Source organism: Canis lupus, chromosome 29 (genome assembly GCF_003254725.2).
Source record: "Canis lupus dingo isolate Sandy chromosome 29, ASM325472v2, whole genome shotgun sequence".
Taxonomy (NCBI): Eukaryota; Metazoa; Chordata; class Mammalia; order Carnivora; family Canidae; genus Canis; species Canis lupus.
In genome coordinates, this window is record NC_064271.1 from 4238854 (window position 1) to 4260926 (window position 22073).

Consider the following 22073-nt stretch of genomic DNA (forward strand, 5'->3'; position numbering starts at 1 on the left):
GACATAAGCATATAAAAATGATGTCAGTACAAACATGAAACTAGAAAATTGCCTTTCTCCAGGAGATGCATCAAAAAGCTACTCACTGAAAGTACAGAAGATGCATTGGCCCACCTCTCTGGAGCAAAAGGTCACTGATCCATGTGAGCTTTTGCTTATAATTCCCTTCATCACTGAAGATGTGCTTTTGCAACACAGTTGAAAATCGGACAGGAGGTAAATTAACAGTAGCAGGTAAGCCAAGAAATCTTAGTTGGTCCCCATAAAGACTGACCAAATGAACATGATGTGATGAAGCAATCAGTTCCAAACTCTACAAGAATGCAGAAGAATTATACAGTTTTAAAATAACTCAATCTTCACATGAACAAAAAATTTTAAAGAAAGAACTCTTCAATCATTCATTAAAACACAAAATAATACACTAAAATTTGGAATATGGTCTAATTAAAATATAAATTTCCTCCAATTTGTAGCCAAAAGCAAATGTTGTATCTCAACTAAATAATATGTGTACCACCAAACTTCTTTTAATTGCCTATAGATTGAGTAAACAATTAAGTTAATATATAGCAACAGCTTAGCCATGCAATATATGAATAGTTCATTGGTCTTTTCAGAAACATAATATGATGGGTCATGGGGATTTCCCCAAAAGAAGTTGATATAATAGGATACAGTTAGAAAATTAAAGACAGCAAGAGATGGTCATTATGTGGATTTTAGGATCAGGATATCAAAAGAATAAAAAGATAATTTAAATACAGAAAGAGATTTGTTATTTTCTGAAAATTTAACTCCGTTAAAGCAAGACTGTTATTTTAATTTATTAATACTTCAAAATACCTTCTTGTAAGTACATAAAATAAAAATATGTGGTTTTATATTTTGTCATATATCAGAATAAAACAAAGTATTAAGAAAAATGAAATATAGGGAATCGTATATAATCCTAAAGAAATAGCAAAATGAAATTCACAATTCATAAATGTTTCCCTTATAAAATAGTATTATATTATATATAAAATAGTAATATATTTGAAGATATTTAAAATAGCCCTACTTGTAAATAAAAAAATTAAGTTTTTAAAAAGATTTATTTATTTATTTTAGAGAGTGTGAGAGAGCATATGGGTGAGCAAAAGTGAGAGGCAAAGGAAGAAGGAGAGAGAGAGAGAGAATCTCAAGCAGACTCTCCTACCTGGGGCTAGATTTCATGACCCTGAAAGCATGACTTGAGCCAAAACCAAGAGTCACACTTAACCGACTGAGCCACCCAAGCACCTCCCCCACAAAAAAATTCCAGAAGAAGATTATTATGGCATCATCTTAGTTGATCCTATAAGTATTTTATTATATAGATTTTATCAGTTAAAAAAAACAACAAAAAAAGATTTTATCAGTTAAAAAAATTACACGTGGTTGAATAGTAGTATCTTGACAATTTAAATTAAATGTGTTTGTAGAATTGAGTTCAAAGTGACTCTTTTTACTTTAACTAATGAGTCAACACACTGAATTCTTTTCTTTAAAGTTTGTATTCCTAGACAAAAATAAAATAAAAAGTTAAATAAAGAGAACTGTGAAATCCCATGATAGTGGGGATAAAAATATTGTGTTTTTGTACATTATATTAGTATACTATAACATCCCATACATTCATTTTTGGGTATATTCATAAATATCTATATTTAAAAGAAAATAAAGTGTACCCTCCTTTAAGTTCCCTAGTATAGTATTTCATAAAATCTTATATAGCAATTATGTTACTAGCAGAAATTTTGTTACTGGAAAATGCTCGCTAAAGTGGTTAAATTTAAAAAGCAAAAGACATAGTTGAGGCTGAAATGGGGGTTGGGAGATGCCCTTGCTCCCTCTATTCCTCCTCCTTCCCTAGGCTTGCTCAATAGGACCATTGGACTGCCAGGTAACCCCTGCTTTCTGGGGAGGAATGAGCCATGCTAGCTTAGCTCTTCCCTGGGGAAAATGAGTTTAAGCCCAAACTTCAAACTCAAAAGAAAAAGAAATCTTAAATACAAGTATCTTCCTGTTATTTTCAAATCACCCCCATGAATTCTGTTGAAAAGCTTCAATCATCTTCCCATTTAATCAATATTTCATTTTATTTTGTTTGGCAAATGTCTTGTGAGGACTGACATACTCTATGTCTTCTCCTTGACTTTAAATCTTTTTTCTACTTTATTTAAACATATTTATACTTTATATATGCGTGTGTAGCGTGGTGCCTGCGGACTCCGAGAGGTTATGGAGTATTTGTTTTGATCACGTGGCCACTGAGCAAGCACTCTCTGCAGCTGGAAGATAAACAGAACCCTTCCATGCACACTTCTCAAGAAAAAACAAAACAAAACAGTTTGTCATAAAATTTAAGGTTCGAAGTAAATTGCAGTTATTTAATAATCAGAGTGAGAACTTTAAGCTTTAATGGAAGGTGCTGAATAGAATGTAGAACCTCCCTCCATGCAGGCACTGGCAAAATTCCACTTTGGCTCTCATTTTTTAATGGAACATCAGAATGGAGTAAGTGACAGTGATTGTAAAATACACATCAAAAAATGTCAGCTTTAAAATTACTTTTGAACAAAATTAACAAAGGTGATTAATATCTAACTCATGGCCATGTGAATAAATTCAAGATCGTGTGAATTAGCCGGATAACTCAGAGGGAAGCAAAAGTTTATTATGGACGATTTTATCAAGAATTATTTCTATAAGCACCATGTCCAAACCTATCAAATATCAAATTCCTACATGTTTGTGATGTAGGCACATCCTTAGTAATGAAAATTATCTCATTTATTAACAAAGTAAAAATCATCAACTAATGATGGGATTTGGAGCTTTTTGTTTCTAGGGGTCAGTCACTCCCAGAAACACACCAACCAGGGCCATATAAGTAAAATCAAGTTAATTTAGTAGAGCTCTAAATGAAGATTTGGAAGCACAAAGTCTAATTAGTACTGTAATGAATAAAGGATAGATGTCCTTCTGTTCTCTAGTATGAACATTCTATTTTCTTTTTCCCAAGAGGCACATATGTGAACTCTCACTAAGGAGCAGGCTCCGAATTGTTGAGAATGGAGCTTAATATAGGTTTAAAAATTTGATGTAAGAATTAAATATTTTTATGAAAAATGGGTCATTACAACCATATCTTATATATTGGAAACTAATATACTAGCTTCTTTTCTTTGAAATATAATTAATTTACTACTCCTGGATGAAATTTATATATGAATAGTTCCTTCAGGTATTATTTACATTTGTATGATTTTGTAGTAAGAAGGAGAGTCATGTTATTTTTGTTATCTGGAACAGAGTTTACCAATGTTGACCTTTTCATTATTTACTAATTTTTTTCTAGCAATTCCCATTGTGGTTTCTACTATAGATTTTTTTCAATATTCAAAAGAATGTGTTTCTTAATTTCAAGTAGGATAGATCTAGCATGGATATTTATAAGAGATTTGCAGAAGGACAGACACTATGAAAAGAAGGAAAGTTGAGAGAGAGGGAAAGAGAGGATGAGCTATAAGAGATCACAAGGAAAAAAGTGGAAGTCAGGGAGGCTGGAAAAAAGGGAAAGAGACTAAGCATGGGGTGGGGGTGGGCACAGTTAGATTGACAAAGATGAGCAGAAACGAAGACACTGAGCACAACCTACCGTGGAAAGACTAGGAGACAGACACACCAATAGGAGGGGAAAATATACCCACTGAGGGGAAACAAAACACAACAGTCATGGATACCAACACAAACACAGAACTTCATCAAATAATATGGGTCATATTGTAGTTTTTGATTTTTAAAATTACTATGACAAAATACTTTTTAAGAGCATGTGGCTGTTTTATGACTACTATCATAAATGCCAGTTTTATTTCTTTACCTGAATGCAGATATTTGGTCCATAGATCCAGGTTCCTTTCTCAGTTCCCTGAACTAAAATACTAGAAACCTACAGATATGCACAAGGTCTTTGCTATGAAACAGAATTGCCTGATACTTGGAATGCTCCCATTTGTCCTTCTCTACTTCATCAGAACGTATCATGAATCATCTCACAGAACTTGCTGCCACGCTGGAATAACATTTAAAAGTAAGAACAAGGGTTAAAATAGTGAAGTGCTGAGATAGCAGGAATCATTTACTTGAATATATTGCTATAATCATGTGTATGTAAATGTATGTGTAACGTCTCTCTCCGTGTGTATGTGTAAGTATATATGTGTACACATACAAATATGCAAAATGTTTTATTAGTCAACTATCCTAGTGAATCAGAAGTAACTTGCTTTGAAAGGCTGTCCCTGATTTAGAAACACTCCACTACAAAGGAAGCCTACCAGTACTACACATCATTTCCTGTAGCCCAACCCCTTCTACATACACTGTGCCTTCCTTGCTATCCACCACCAGAGCTTCTGAGGAGCCACTTCCTGGCCACCTCTGTCCCCAGGCCACACCAATGCAGAAAGGCTTGGTCCCAGCTTGGCTTTACTGTCTCCCATCCTAGCAGGCTGTGCAACCTCCTGGGCCACTCACAGGATGCCCTTACCTTTTCATTCACCAGTGGAGGTAGGAGTGAGTGACTATTTTGCCAGTGCCTTCATTCAAATTTAGTATTCTAATGTGTAAATTTTTTTAAAAAAAATCATATTCTCATTCAGAATATTATAAAACTGTGCTGCCCTGACAATACCAAAGTAACTGGGAACCCAGTTCTGAGCCAGGGTTCCACTCATTTCATGTGGACAGTAGTGCTTCAGGGCATGGGAGGGCTCAGGATATTCATTTCACCATTTGATCCACATATTAGTGGGGTGGGCTTCTGGGAACTGTGTTATAAATCATTTATAAGGATGATTCCATGATTAATAAGTATCATGAGGTTAAAAACCTATTTGCAGGCTTGGTCTACAGTGTTGTCAAGATATCATCCTGCCTTTGTTTTAGATATAGAAATAAACTGAATGTCAAAGCTTAATTCACTAAAGCACAAAATAAAAAATATATATAAAGACATTTGGATCTAATAGTACAAGTTTTCTTCTAATACATGATTTTTTATTGCTTTTAAAAATATGGGGCAATCTTGTTTAGGATGGGCAAGTGGAAATGGGTTTAAAGTAATGGCCTTCATATACATTCAAGGGACAAGCTCTGTTTTTATCTGTGCCTTTTCCATTGACCCACTCACAAGCCACTCAAACCCACAGCAGGCCAAGAACTATGCTGATGGAAGAGTTTGCCATTCAATCTCATTTTACCCATCTTTACAGAGTGCTTGCTTTTTGCCCATAGGAATTGCCTGGGCAGATACATTCTTATCCTTCAACTCAAGGCAAACCCTCACCACTATTACCTGCTCATTTCTTGTGCTCTCTTACATAAATCTATTTTATAGGAATCATCACACTGTGTTTTCATGACCTTTAGGCTATTTCAAAAGTTGTAAGTTCTTGTCTTATTCCAGTGCCTTCTGTAGCACTCAGAACGCATTTATGCCAAGTTTTTCATTTTTTCCTTATATGCATCAGGCACTATTCTAGATTTGAGGATATCATCAATGAAATGAAAGATAACAATTCCTGCTGTCAGAAAACAACAATGCCATGAAAAGAGACAGATTGTTGTACCAATCAGTTGTACCACGTTTTAAAAGGTAGTCTATCTTTTATTTCCACCAAAAATAAAACAGGGAAGGAGAATAGAGAAAGCTGAGAAATGAGGGCTTAGTATTCGAAAGGCTGAGGTCAGGGAAGGCCTTGCTGACAAGGAGGCATTTGAGTAGAGAGTTGAAGTAAGAAAGGGAGGGAGACATGCAACTATGCAAGGAACAGCATTCTAGGCACAGGGAACAGCATGTAAAGGCCTGAAGCATCAGCAGTCTTATCTAGGGAGGCACATGGGCATACAAGGGGCAATGGAAAGGTCAAAGAGACCAGGTCAGATTAAGAATGTTGTCTTTCTTTTGAGAAAAGGGAAACCTATCAGGACGTTTTGAGAAGAGGGGTGACATGGTCTGGCTTCACATTAACAAGACCATTCTGGCTGCCTTGTGGAGTGAACTGCAGGTTGCTAAAGGGACAGACGTAAGGAAACCAGTGAGGAGGTTGCTTTAATAACTCAAGTGAACAGTGAAGGGTTGAAAGCCTAGTAATAGCAGTGGGCATGGTGAGAAATGGTCAGATTGTGGATTTATCTTGAAATTCAAGCCATAAGAATGTCAGAAAGATTGCATACTGGGTATGAGGGGAAAAGTCAAGGAGGCTCCAGGACTTTTGTGCTTCCCCAATTACTAATACGGGCAAGGCTGTGGATGTGTCCTGGTTATAGAAGTTGTGCTTTCAATTTTGGATTATTACTTTTGAGATATACTTGAGGGATCCTTTTGGAGATGCTGACTACACAGCTGGAGATACAAGTTTGAAGTTTAGAGAAGAAAGATTTATTTTCCTGTAGATGTACTAAAAGCCTAAATGAGATCATCAAAGGATCACCAGCAAAAAGGGTCAAGGACACACCTGGAGGGATCCAGTGTTTAGCGTTTGGGATATTGAGAAGGAACTAGCAATGAGAACTAAGAATATATGAAGAGGTAGAGGAAATCAGGAAGTGTGTCATGTCAGGCAGCCAAGATTTTTAAAAAATGATCATGGAAAAATGAACCCGCCAGTCCTTACTTCAAGGAACCTAGAGCTTAGTGACTCTGCAGGACAGGTTGCAGGATTTGTGTTAACTTCCACTTACAAAGACAGAGGGTCCCCAGAAGATTGGAGCAATCACCACAAATAGCATGGGGAGTCTGGAGTCTAAATTCTCCCCATTCTCATAGGAGTGACATGGAAGATTGGAGTTTCTTCTGTGACTCCCACACAGGAAAGAAGGTGGAGAGTGTGCCCTCAGAGACATATTGCAATCATTTCTCTACATAGGTTCACTTCCCTGACCCTGATTTTGAAAGGAGTCCTTAGAACAGACCCCCTACCCCACCTTTGCAAACAATCTCTATGTATGCCTCTCCTGAAGATGAGACTGTGCTCTGGGCCCCAGGCTGAGAACCAAGATTAGGATCTTTAAAGAAAACCCACATTTAAAAGCCATTCTTTATTGACACTGTTCTGTACCTGTCTGCCCCAGCCTTGGATTTCTTCTAAGTGCCCACATGTTCAGCAGTGGCTTTACTTTCTGACCTTGTGGCATGAGGCTACTCCTGTCCAGAGACTCACTTGACTGATCCCTTCATACAAACATAAAAATATGATTTTTCTATTCCAGTTCTGGTTTCTCTTCCTGACTGAAAATGACCAAGTGAAACCAAAGGAGGAGTTAACAGAATAAAGAGCACCTCATTTTTATGTTTGACATTTTGATAAAATGTATTTCTTGTAGGAGTTTTGCTGCCTAAAAGGTCTTGACTTTAAGGGGACAGAACTAGGGAAAGAGTCTAAAAATTTGGAAACAAAGAAGTGTGGGCACTATATGAAAATAGTTAAAGAGAATCAACATTAAATAGAAATTCCTTTACAATGAGTTACTAACTACATTATTTATTCTAAAAACAAACATTGGTAGACAACGTAAAATAAAGTATTTTTTGAGTAACATTATGTACTAGGGACAAAATGGTGAATAAAATGGATTCTTTGTCCTTAAAAAGCTCATTTAAAAAAGTGTATCAAAAAGACAGAATTGTATGTGACTAATTAAAATTTTTTAGTTTTTAGCTTTTTTTTTTTTTTTAATTTTCCCCAAACTCTAAACTTGAAAGCAGGGGATCTGCTTTCTTTTGAATGGGTGGACAGATGGATGAATGAATAATAAAATAGCTATGATTCAACATAATAAGTGCTTTAACACAGACAAGAAAAGAAGTACTTTGAGTACACAATGGAAAAAAGTATTAGCCTGGGAGGTCACAGGGACAGTTAATGGAGGAGATGACATTAGTCATTCGCTTTAAAGAGTAAGTATGAATCCCAAGTGGGAAAAGATGAAGGAAAGAGTTTTGCCAGGAGTAGACTATCACAGAGTTGAAATGGTTGAAAAAGAAAGAACATTTTATAAAAAGAAGAATAAGCAATAGCTTCTTCAGGAATGGATTTTCCTATAGGAAATAGTATGGTGGGAAGATTAAGAAAACAAAATGTGAAGACAAAGGTGATTAGGCAAAAAAAATGCTTTAAAAAAGGGTGCACGGGCCGCAGCACGCCCCAGCTCGGTGCCGCAGGCCCCCCGGCGCTACTGACCCCTCGGCCGGGAAAGGGGCGCGGTCGGAAAGGGGGTCGCCCCCTCGCCAGTCACACAACGCACGTTCCTGGGGAACCTGGTGCTAAACCGTTTGTAGACGACCTGCTTCTGGGTCGGGGTTTCGTACGTACGTAGCAGAGCAGCTCCTTCGCTGCGATCTACTGAAAGTCAGCCCTCGACACAAGGGTTTGTAAAAGAAAAAAAAAAAAAAAAGAATAAAGAATATAAGAAAAATAATAAATAAATAAATAAATAAATAAATAAATAAATAAAAGGGGTGTAGGGGAAATCTGGATGGCTCAGTCAGTCAAGCATCCAACACTTGATTTCAGCTCAGGTCATAAGCTCAGGTTCCTGAGATGGAGCCCAAAGTGGGCCTCCGTGCTCACCAGCGAGTCTGCTTAAGGATCCCTCTCTTCTCCCCACCAGCCCACTCTCTCTCTCTCTCTCTTCTCTCTAGGATGAATAGGTAAATCTTTTTAAAAAGGCGGGGAAAATGCTTTCTCCTTCAAAAGGAGAAAATAAACAAGGAGAAGGATTGTGCAAGGAAAACAAGATCAGGTGCAAAGGTAGTTAAGGAGAGGCTCAATGGTAACGATGAACTCAGAAGATAGGTGTGAATAAAGCAAGATGTTAAATGTAGCTATATTTTGGGATGGGGATGGAGGGAAGTTAGATGAATTCAGGGGCCAGGATTGAAAGTGCTGAGTTTCTTTAGCCAAGAAGGCAGCAGAACTTGACATTTAAACACCTCTCCACAGTCACACACCGGCCACTGACAGAACCTCCAGAACCCAGGACTACCGTTAACCCAGTGTTCTTTCTACCACTTGAATCTTTCAAATCCTAAGTAAGGGTCTGCATTAGTGTCATGAGAAATCACCCATTGTGAAGAATGAAAACTCAAGCACATCATGTTTTGGTTGTGGAAGCTGACCTGTCAATACTGTAGGACATACTTATTTCAGTTCACACTTTACACAGAAAAAATATCGTTAAGATGTCGAAAACACCATTTTTGCAGACATACCATGCAATTGAAATGGGACTTCATATAGGTATATCGTTTACCTAAAAGGTAACAACCAAGAGTTGAAGTGTTCTGCCTGAAGGTTAAAGTCAACGTCCTTCTTCAAGAAGGATTGAGTCGAAACAAGCAATAGCGTTAAATAATTCTGTTGCATTAGAGGTGCTCAAGAGCACATTAGCAGGAGAAAACCGCTGACCAGAGGGAACAAATATGCTGTGAAGGGCCTGAGCAAGTTAGAAGGAACCTCAGCATATGAGTTACCAATATGTCAAAGTGACAAGGCAATCATCTGACAGATGGAAGTTGATAGAGATTCTGGATTTTGCTTGAGACACAATCATTAAATACTTGGAGAACACACTCTACATGTGTCATCTGTGGAGGCATATAAAATGATCTTTAAAAGGCATCCTTACATGGGACTCCTGGGTGTCTCAGCAGTTGAGCACCTGGCTTCTGCCCAGGGCGTGATCCCAGGGTCCCAGGACCGAGTCCCACATCGGGCTCCCCACAGGGAGCCTGCCTCTCCCTTTACCTGTGTCTCTGCCTCTCTGTGTCTCTCATGAATAAATAAATAAATAAATAAATAAATAAATAAATAAATAAAAAGCATCCTTACATATTTTCTCTATCTAATGATATGCGAAAAATATTTAAGGCAGATCTGGTTGGTTTCAAACACTTCCTAGAGGTCAAAACTGAGAGTCACAAGAGACCAAGGCTTCTCCTTTTGCTACACTACTGTTAAAATTGTTCAGTATTCTGCTTCTTTTCATCAAACAGAAATTCAAACAAGCAGTTAATAGCAGCTCTAGGTTCTGGAGGTCTGTCAGTGGTTAACGGTGACCTAGGGGAGGTGTTCAAATGTCAAGTCCTGCTGCCTTCTGGGCTAAGGAATCTTCTGTGCAGCAAAAAATCATTAACATTAACCCAAGAATTCACAAACTAAGAAAATCCCAAAGAAATCCAAACATTTGACTTTCCTGCCAGTTCACACCATTGAAAATTAGCAGCAGAGAGAAGAGCTTCTCCAAGTAAGTAGTAAAGTCTAAGCTAGCACTTCTCAAACTTTAGTATATCTGTTAGTAGTTTTGTGATGTATTAAAAGGCAGAAGTAGTAATCTGGGATGGGTGCTAAGCATACTGACATTCTGAGTAGCCAAGGTTCAGGTCACATTTGATCCTCAGGTTGGAGGTGATCTCTCCCTTTACATGCCGGTAGTACTTCTCTCACTTCACCCACAGCGACATTATCACATAACTCCCTGGGCTTGTTACACTAATGCCATTAATTTTCTGTCTACTGAGAAATTTTACTCTGGATATTTACTTAGAAGCTCCATATTATTTTTCTGAAATGCAGACATTATAGTTCAAAGTAGGACATAAACAATTAAGTTGGGCAATGCTCCATCCCATGTAATCATAATTTTATATATATTATATATATGGTGTGTACAAACTGGCAAATATACAGCCATTCAGTCTCTAAGTTCAACGTGCTGTGAAGGGACAGGACCCCAATGTTGCCCCATTTCTAAATGCCTGTCATCAGCCTTAGGTGAATGTTAAGTGCACACACTTCCTATGCTACGAAATCAGTCTTTGAAGTACAAGGTCCATGGTTGACTATCACCTAGGATGTAGTATTTTGAAAGGAAAAACAAATAAAGAATACACATATTTGTATAATCTCCAAATAAAGAATACACATATTTGTATAATCTCCTGATACTTTAATATAGACTTAAAATTACATGGTCAATTCATGGGAAAAAACCTAGAAAGAAAGGGCAATGGCCTCTTTATAATTGGCACTATGGTAAATAAAGAAAAGGTACTGGGGTTAGTTAGCTGATATATTTCAACTTGATTTATTAATTCAATGATAAAGTTCAGATAAATATTTCTCCCAAAAGTGGATGATGAATTGGAATGCTGATGTGTTCATATGGGTTCATCAGTTTTAACAAATATACTGCTCTGCTCTAGTGGAGGGGTACAGAAACGGGGGAGGCTATTTGTGTTGGGGAACGAGGCCTATGGGGAGTCCCTGTACCTTCCACCTTCTGCTCAGTTATTCTGCGAACATAAAACTGCTCTAAAAAGTAAAAAAAAAAAAAAAAAAAAAAAAAAAAGTGGTCGTACAGTAGTGGAAAATAATACAGTGGCTGCAGTGGGTACCAGGAAGCATGGGATGTGCCCTGGACCACATACAGGACCTAAGTATTACTTTTAGTTCAGTCACTTATTACTCAGATACCCTGTATAAAGCACTTAACGTCCCCAAACTTGGCTCATGAGTTAAATGTGGCTAATACCCTTTGTCCTGGCTACCCCCCAGGTGGCTTGTGTGGATCCAATTAGACACTGCTTGTTCTTTCAGCCACTCACTCAATAGGTACCTATTGAAGCCCCACTCAATAGTAGGGTCAGTGCTCAATGCTATTAAAAGCTACAAAGAAAAAAAAAGCTACATAAATACATAAATATGTGATAGAATTATAGCTAATGGGATTTTCTCATTAAATAAAACTCCTTTTAAAATTTAATTATTGTTGGAAGTCTCCCTAATCTATTTCAAGACACTCTCTTACCATAGTAAGTAAACAATATTATCTTTTTGGAGGGTTAACTCATCTTAGGCCTCAATGTCACATGTCTAGCAACAGCCTACCCGTTATGCAGAGGTGAGGATGAGGAAGGTGGAGAGCGGGCAATGAACAAGGATGCCTCAGGCACCCTCACATGGAAACTTCTCTCCTACATCCAATCCTAATCATCAGCTGCCTTAATTATCAGTCCCACTTGCCCCCAAAGTGGCCTACAAGAAAATGAGTTTTCTTTAAGGTGTCAGGTTTTTGGATTCTAATTTATAGGCTTGGTAATAAGATTTAGGAAGGCATATTGCTAACATGAATGTTGCAGATACATTATAAAAATCTAAAACATGAACCAAGTCCTGCATTTGGAAATCATAGCAATGAAAGGAAAAAAGAGTCTTTCTTCCTTCTTTTATCTAATCTTGTAATTACAGCAACTTATTTCCTTTAACCTGGATGATGGATTTGTGGAACACTTTGTTTTAGAAATCCGCTCAGGTCCCTTTTATTTCCTTTAGTTGTCATTTCCAGAAATCTCTGTGCAACAAGTAGTGGCAATAAAATCATACTTATTGAAAGAAATTCTATTTCCCCTCAAAATTATGAATAAAGCTATTAAGTATTAAGTAAAATGTTGTTTTCAAAATATTTTTTGTTTATTTGAGAGCAAGAGAGAGAGAGAGCATGAGTAGAGTGAGGGGCAGAGGGAGGAAACAGACTTCCTGCTGAGCAGGGAGCTCAATTATCCCAGGACTCCGGGATAAAGACCTGGGTAGAAGGCAGATGCTTAACCAACTGAGCCACCCAGACACCTCAAGTAAAATATTTAATTGATATAAGAACTCTTGTGAATGAAATAAACCAGAAGAAAAAAGAAAAAGCCATTTAAATATGTAAGTCACAAATTTTTTCACATGCTAAAGGTTACGATTAAATCTATAGGCTATTGATTACAGATCTTATAAAATGCTTAACATTTTAAAACTTACAAGAAAATGCCAAGTGATACAATTTTTAAATGAAGAAATTACACACAATAAAATAAAGTAGAAAGAGACAACCAAACTGTTCACTACAAAATTTATGACAACAAATTGGTAAGCAGCAATAATACCATGAAAGGACAGTGGGATTTGACTCTAATACACTTAAGAGTCTTGAATTCATTTGTGTCTCTAAGTAGTCACATAGGAAAGCCATTTCAGAGGCTAGAATATATTTCCCTAATTAGAGGAAAGGGCTGGACTGGTGTAAAACACTTTGCCAATGCATGAGACAATTACCAATATTAGTAGATGCAATAGCATTCAGATCAGATTAAGGATAATAGTAATAAAAGAAAAGCAGAGACAATACAATGGTCATGATTTAGAAAGACATGAGAATGCCATCTCGACACCACCTGTAACCTGAATTGTGTTGGAGGAAAGACTGGAAATGCTAATAAGGAATGTGATTAAAGGTGGGCCTGTGGTTATAAATTGCTTTTTTAATGGCGATGATAGTAGCTGACATAGAGTATAATAAGAAGATGAGAATGTCACTATCAATTTTTATTAGTGTCATGAACAATATACAGTATATTTAAATTCGCTTCATTTGTATTAGTATTTTTGTAACTAGTAGCTCTAGAAGCAATAACATGTCCAATGCATTCCAAAAAGAACTAAATAAAGTTGCCAATATTCCCTAGAAAATTGCTGTAACTTTTACACTGGATAAAATGTGCCACATATCCTAAGATACTCAGAATTCAGGCACACAAAAATTCTGGATTCCAGAGCACAACAAATGTGCAGAATCAATTGCAGCAGCAATTGTAGCAAATGGATAAAGTGGTGCAAAAATTTCAAAGACACTAAAAATATAACCTTCTGTATAAATCAAAATGTTTTCCCAAGATTTATATAGAATGATAGTTCAGGTCTATACCTGGGTCAACTTACACCACTTTAAGAAACAATTTGGAACTTATTCAGCCTAAGTATGAACATTCTGTTCAAAATAAGTAATTGTAAAATTAAGTAATCAGTAATTTTTATAAACTGATTCTTCTTAAAGAAAAATAGGTGAATTAATTTTGCCTATGAATTTTCCCAGCAATTATCACCAGCTATCTGAGTTGATCTAATGACAAAGTAGGCAAAATTGAATATTTGACAAAAAAAATTGTAGAAATTAGGGAAATAAGAAACATGATTACTTTTAATCAAAATATCTTCATTTGAATTTCAGAAACCTAAGCTATTGAAAAACAGGCCATAAGGGTTAACATATAGACTTTCAAAACTCCAGCCACTGACAAGATGAACAACAAACCATTTCTTTTTTATTTATATTCTAAATTGTTAGTATTAATTCTGTATGAGGGAAAGCACAGCCTGTTAGTTGAGAAGCTGGCCTGAGTCAGAAGTCTGGACTACTTACTAGCTGCGTAATCTTGGGCTAGTTATTTCACTTTCTTCATCTGAAAATTGGAAATGCCATCATTCCTACCTTATAAGGTTATTGTGAGGGCTACATGAAACAGAAATGTGACAAAGAAAGCTCAAGAGTATCTGGCACACAACAAGACCTCAATATATATTAGTTTTATTTTAATTGCTAAAGCTAACAGTGTGCTTATGTAGCAATTCTCTATTTCTCCAGGAAGTTTATATTAAACTTTTCCCTACAAAGTCGCTTCTCTCTGCTAATTTCTTCCTTTTTCTCTATGAACTAGATATTTCTCCTTAAGCCAAAACACACACTTATTCATTCCTTCAAAATTCTCTTTTCTTTTTCAAGTTATTTTTCAAGACACATCACTCAAAAAGCCCTGTCCCTCCCAAGAATGGTTTGACTCCCTAAAAAGACAGACTGGAGACAGTCATTTCAACAGCAGGGAAAACTGTGAGTTCCTTAGTCCTTGATTCTGCTTGGACCACCAGGAAACCACCTCCTGATAGGGCAAACATCTCATGTACTTTAAGACCTTGATCATCTTAAACTTGTCTTGATCATTCTGTAGAGAACATAAAGTCTCCAGATAGGAATTCTAAATGAGAGCAGATTTAAAAAGAAATTAAGCAAGCCAGACCATTCATTTAATCCTGTCCTGATATGAGGGTGCATTCCCCTTTCTGCTCAAATAATTTAAAATGTAAAATGTGAACTTCCAAATCATGAAATTGAAAGTGTAGCCAGGGCTAGGGACTCCCTACTAACAAATTTTCTCAGACAAGGGCATCAGCATGAAAGCCTATATTCCATTCTGATAGATACATGTTTCACTAAATGGGTGAACCAAAACTTCGACAAAGTGAATCCTATGAGACATGGAAGTAACTAGGAGAGCCCTTGCTTCTGGAAATTGCAGAACACAGCTGTCTAGAAAAATAACCGTGTAAACTGTTCACGAACATGGTGTAAATTTTGGTATGCGTCAAATGCTGTTATACACTCTCTAGTTTTCAAACATTTCCCTGAGAAACACATATAGACCATTGTTTTCAGAAAGGTGGATTAGATGGTAGGATTGAGACTTTCTGGGTTTGCAATAGCAAACAAGGGACAAGGGACAAAAGACTCATCTTGCTCCCAAAACAATTTCTCTAAAAAATATCACCAGTACAAATATGTATGTCAGCATGTGTTTCTTTTTTAAAACGTACTTTTTTTTTTTTTTTATAAACTATGCCTTGACAGGGATTCTGCAGAAAAACAAACAAAACAAAAAAACCAACAACTAATTGGAGTTTATTCTGCATAACCTATTAGGATGGAATTTCCATAACATTGTCTGAGGTGCTTTCACAGTATCTAGGGTGGAAATGAACAGACACACTCACAAACCTATTATTTCCCAATGCTTATATTTAAAAATTTATGATAGAATTATCTAATTATTTAAAACAAAAAGTAGGGAACTTAGGACTTGGGTCATCTTTTAGGCTCACAGATGACAGCTCAATTCTTCACTCATCACCTGGGCACAAATCAACCACATGCGAGTTGTGGACACACAACCAGCAAGCACTCCACAGAGAAAAGTGGAAAACTGCATTATGGCAAAATGTTGTGTTTTGTTATCAAAATGGAAGCCCTAATTTTTTGAATCAATTATGGATGGCTTTTCCCTTTCTCTTCTCCTTTGGGTATAGACAAATAAACCTGTTGGCCTATTCCTCCGACTACCACAGGAATCCTCAAGCTTGAAAAGTAAAAACATTCTAATAATCAAAGCTGATCGATACTAGAAAAAGTAATGTGGGGCAAATCTTACCTGAGCTCCTGAATTAGAGAATCTATTGGCACTGTTGACAAAAAGAAAGGAGAAAAAAATCAGTTTATAAATTTGAAAACTGTATGACTTTTCACCCACCTAGAGATAATGACCAATAAATGGTTCATACGAACCCCACTTAACTTCCCCCTGGGTGAATTGATCATTTCTGGTTCTGGTACTTTGGAGTGGATACCAGTGGATAGATGAATATAGTCCAGAATAGATGATGCTGGTTTTAGTGCCTTAGGTGACCCTGGGACCTTGCAGTTGTGGATTGGATTTTCTAAATACCTGTCTCTAAAGATTCATTAAAAACTTATGAGAACACAAAGGTCTTGAATTATATTTTAAATCAATTTTATTGTTCATAGAAAATTTTTCAAAAGAATTCTAAACTTACATTTTTATTGGCATTAAACAAGTATTTATACAAAACTGGGAAATTTTACTAAGTGAATGTGTCCCAAGATTAGTTATGTTCCATAAGTTTCATATGTATAGAAAGAGGAAGATAGGCTTTAACTATGTTAATATCAACATTGTTTTAAAAATAAGAATCTTGTAGAAAAAAGAGCTTTGATTTTTTTTCTGACAACTGATGGGAATTAAAGAAGTTCATGTTTATAAATACCTGCCTACACAAGGACAAGCAGCATATTGAGAAAGACAACAGGTGGTTTTAAAGATTACTCATGCCGCACGAGAAACAGTTGTTTCATTTCTAGAAGAACATTTTGGCTCTATTTAAGGGTGTATATTATGTGCCAAAAGAATTCAAAGTACAAAAAGAATTGCAAATTAAAAGACCTACATTTTTTAAAGTATGCTAGAATAGTGTGCTTTTAGAAGTCAAAACAAGGGATTCATATAATCCAAATATAGTCCCTAGAATGCTGGTATTTATGGCAGATGTGAGCTTGTCCTAAATAACAATACAAATCATTTTTTTTTCTTAAACTTGTATTCTATTGAGAAGTTGGCTGCATAAAAATTTAATGCTTAGAACTACTGCATTTCAAATATTAGGATATATGATGTAACTTGAAGCAAAATTGTAATATCATGTAAAACTTCTGTTGGGTAGAGAAAATTCCACATCTTGTACAGCATTATTCTGCATTTTAGATATCATAACTAGTGATAACCATGGTTACATCTCAAGTGAAAAAAAATCATCCTGGAATTTATTAAAAGTTTTGGGATTCTGAACTTTACTCAGACAGGTGTTATTTCCTTGACCTCAAATAGAAACATAGCTAAGGAAAGGATTTCATTTGATTAGCCACTTCCAAAGGCAAATCTCAAAAATCCTTCCAAACAATTGCACGATTGCTTCTTGTCTCAGGTCTTCCTTACAAGGCTAACTGGGAGAAGAGTCGGGCGGGGAACAACCATCCAGAGTGTTTTCAGAAGCTATGGTGAAACTACAGTTTTCCATTTAGAACTAAGGGTCACAAAAATATAGCTAATTATAATAAAAGTTATTCTCCTTAAGGGGTATTATTGCCAGTCAATCTTGTTTTCCAGATGTTTAGATCATCAAGGGCCTGTTTATATTTCAATATTACATTACCATCTGTTGGTTACGAAAAGAGAAGGATAACCGGCAAGTTAAACCTTTCAAATATTACTTTGCAGAGCTGCCGGAAATTCCCAGCAGGGACAGGCAAAAAACAAACATCATCATTTTACTTGAACTAAGTTTAGATTGGGAGCCACTAAAACCAGATAACATAAAAATCAAAACCTGCTTTGGCAGTAAACTAACAATTCTGTCTTTTCCCTTGGCCATTAAAGGTCACTTTAATAATTTGGAAGTTTCCGTGAAGCAGTCTTCCCTTGCTGCCCTTATGTTGTTTTGCATGATATTTAATCTACTCATGATTGCATTTTGTAAAAATCTATTATCACATATCATTGGTACTTTTCTGGATCCTTTAGCTCCTGGTTCATAATATTTTACTTCTCAATGCCATGATCCAATGTCCTAGCTTGATTTAAAAAAAAAAAAAAAAAAAAGAGCCCTGAGGAAGTTATAATCATTCTGACTACACATTAGGGACTAAGCATTGGAACTCCCATATTTCATGGTGTGGTGGGCACGGTGTCATGGAACCTGCTTGCTAACTCACCCTTGGTTCCTTTAGAGCGGGTACGCAGCGTTTTATCTTCAGCCTCTGCATCCATCTGTAACATGAACACAAAGTCCTGAGGTCATTCGTTTGACATTGACCAAAATACAAAAACAAGTCCTCGCAAGTTCTGAAAGTCATTATGAAAAAGAGAGTAGCCTTCCGTGCTCTTGAATAGCACCCTGCCTCAGCAGGTATGTAGCTCTGACTGTCCTTACAGTCCATGAGTTTTGGAAATACTTTTATAGATGCTGAAACCAGAGGGAACAGTGACAAGAGGGCAGATGTCCTTGTCCATAAGTGTTTGCTAGTAATTCAAACACTTCTGGCATCACAAAGATAGAAAAAGAGTATTGTCTGATTAACAATGGTTGTAAAAGAGATAAAACTTCAAATGCCAAACCAAAAGATTTCAGACTAATTTACTAAAACATGATTCCTTTGCATTTCTAGACCTTCTCTGATATATATCTGTTTCTAATTCAGGAAAAAGAGTCCCCTGTGTAAAAAAGCAACATGAAGACAAATCCCTGAAATACTCCCATTTCAAAATACCACTGGAGATGTGGATCATCAAATGACATACATTTACTCCCAGAATTCCAGAATAGATATTGGTTATAATAGTGCAAATCTATAAAGAAAGTGAAATTTGAGTGCTATATGTGTCAGCACCTAAGTCCCTAAAACATCATTATGAAATATTTTAAATGTAATCAAACTACAAAAGGAATGGAAAGAATTTAAAAGTCTGCTGTTTCTGTTTCTCTGAAGATAGTCAGACATGACTACTCCCATTGGTTTAACTAGAATCTTCCAATAATCTCTAGTTTAATACACCTTTGCACATTTTCAGAAGGAATTCTTAAACGCAGAGAAGTTGTTTTGCTTGCTGAAAATGAGAGGCAGGCAGAAGGTGCTGTCTGTGGCACCCATCCTTAAATCCTGATGCTAGCGTGGATGCGGTATGTATGACTGCAATGGTAATGGGAGGCGCATCTCTGCTCTCTAAGGCTGAGTTGTGATTGAAGGCACTGACCTGCCATAGACTTATAATAGGGGAGCAGGTGTGGCAATGATGGACTTTAATTTCCTTTAATAAACCTTTTATGTGCCACACTTTTACTGCCATTCGACGCTCTCCAAGGTCCTGCACATAATAGGTTCATTACTTTTGATTACTATAGTCTATTGAGACAAACAACTCCAGAACACAATATATATTATGTTCAGTTAAACCAATATAGACTATTTATCCATTGTGCATTTTTTCACCTGCAACACTACAGACAAAATTAACGACAGCTCTCGTAAGCTAAAACTATTAAAACCACCAGTACTCTTTGTCATCATTTCATAATAAACACCACACCAATCATTGAACTGTTTTTTTAAATTAGCAAACAAAAAGAATTCACTGCTTTTGCTAAGCAGCAGTTGCTTTAGTCTAAATAAAATGGTCCATCGTTATGAATATTTTAAAACTACATAGTAAGAGAAAACAATAACAAAACAGAGGTGATTTTTTTCCTGTGGATTTTCCTTCTTTTAAAACCACACAAATTTATGACAGATGTGACACTGCCTAGGATTAAAATGGCTTGGTTTACTCAGGATAGTGAGCACTGCGTTGTGAAATCCTCCTCCTCCATGAGTATCTCTGTTGCATATAAAGTGGCTCAACTCATGCAAACTCCCCTCCATGTACTAAATGAGTAAGTTGATTATGAGAGATCAGTAGCAGGAGGGTTAAAATAATGAAAACCACGAACCACTGCTGAGGAGGCTACTCCTGTGGGTGAGTAGCAACTCAATACAACTCTAATTTATCCTGCCACACAGGTGCTGAGCTCTACCCAACCACTCTGAAAAATCTCTCCCGAAAGTCAAGTGAAGATTGAACTCCATGAGTTTCTTTACCAAAACTGAAATACACGTTGCAAACAGTGCCAAAAGGTACATATAAAAGTTTCAGAAACCTACTTAAGTGTAACTTTCTTTATAACGGATTTAAGATTAATTCCATTTTGCAATTCAGCTATCCCCTTGGACCTGACTGGTCTGCAACCACCCCATGCAGCCACCTCCCCATTAAAGTCATTGGAAGGAATACTTAAATATTCATGGACCTCTGCTTGATTATGCTTGGAATGCTAGCTAGCCTCATAATTGTATTTTGTGGTGCTATTGTCTTCTTGATGGTGTAGTGTATATTATATACTATGTAAACACTTTAGAGACTGGTAACTCATTCATAATGCTAAGTTTTCAAGTTTAACTTGTGTGCCAAGTTGTAGAAGTGAGATAGTTCAGGGCCACAATATATATTCCATCGATTTCACCTTCTTTCTCTGCTCCACACCAAAGAACAATAAAAGTTACTAAGTTCAGTGTCTACTCATGTCTGAGAGCTCAATGAGGAATAGGAACATCAGAAACCTAAAGCAATGTGCTTTCGTTTTAGGGGTGGAAGTTTTTAATGTTTATGAGATGGCTCACTCTCCTGACAGTTCTCAATCTGAAGATAAGTCTTTGTTTTCTAAAACCATATATATAGAAGTAGAAATTTCTAAGTATTCTTTATATGGGCTACTCTCATTAGGATTTTAATAAACTACTATTAAACAGAATTAATTTTTGTAAAATCTAACTTCATATTCAGTGAGTATGGCATACTGGGAATGGTTCACTAAAGATGGAAAGAGATTTCTATCTCAGTGCATGTGTTCACACCTTGGGGAATTGTGCCAGTGTGGGGGTGGGTGTGGATTTCTCATCCTTTCAACTCCCAGAGCTATAGAGAAGGTCCACCATTAAGCCATAATTCAGGAGAGTGACCTAACTAAGGTGCTACAATCTGGGAAACTACACTTCTCACTGGGAACATTTTTTTTTTCTGTTGGAAGAGAAGATTTGATCATTTTTACTGCTTAAGTCCTAAATGCTATTGACACGTCTCCAATGAATTTGGCAAAAATGAATAAATCCTTTCTCAAAACAGAGATTTGATTTTTTTTTTAAAAAAAAGCTGTCTTTCTTGAGGTTTCTTAGAAACTTTGTCTACCTACCTCATTTCATTGTTTACGAATGGGAACAAGACAAGATATTTTCTGAGATTCCTATAATGGATTCCTCATAGTTCTGATAATCTACTTCCTAATAGAGATAGAATATTAAAGGTAGGCTTTGCTGTTTACTTTTCCTGATCTGAAACTACTTTAAGAAAAGTCATCTAACCTACAAGTATGAAAATTATATGTATAATATTTATACAAAAGGGAGAAAAAAGTGGTTCTTACTTGGTATTCATAATAAAGCCATGAACAATTTTTTTAAAGACTCCATTCTCTAGTTCTCTGGGAAGAGGAGTTAATCAAGAGAAATGGCAAGAGGGAATGAAATTTATGAGCTAAAGAAGGCAAAGAAGCAAAACTTGCAGGAAGGACATGCAAGAACCAACAATTGAAATAAGTAGATAGGTAATGAAGAAGAAAAATAACCTAAAGTAAAATTTAACTACTTAGTTGAATTTGGAAACCTCTTACTTAACATCCTTAGGTACTTTCATATCTATATACAGGTGCACATCATAAATTCCTAGTTACTTTTACTTGACCATCTTTACTTTCTGGCACTTACACAAAGGGCAATCAGCATATCTCCTGTCTAACCCCAACACACAGATCTGGAGCTCTCCTGGGGTGAAAACGAAGTTCTGAAATTGCTGGTTTGTGGGAAGGAGAACCTCAAGGAGCAGAACACGGAAT

At 36.4% G+C, this 22073-nt stretch overlaps 1 protein-coding gene across 3 annotated transcripts in view; it reads right to left on the reverse strand.

The window, feature by feature from the left end:
• The window catches only part of ST18 (ST18 C2H2C-type zinc finger transcription factor), a 145611-nt gene that overhangs the window by 89870 nt on the left and 33668 nt on the right, over positions 1-22073 (reverse strand). For all 3 annotated transcript variants that reach the window (XM_035708335.2, XM_025477725.3, XM_035708329.2), the window contains exons 3-4: positions 18307-18361; positions 16172-16202 (exon numbers count right to left, since the gene is read on the reverse strand). In XM_035708335.2, the coding sequence (XP_035564228.1) occupies positions 16172-16202; positions 18307-18361 (86 nt within the window). The remainder of the gene's footprint in view (positions 1-16171; positions 16203-18306; positions 18362-22073) is intronic.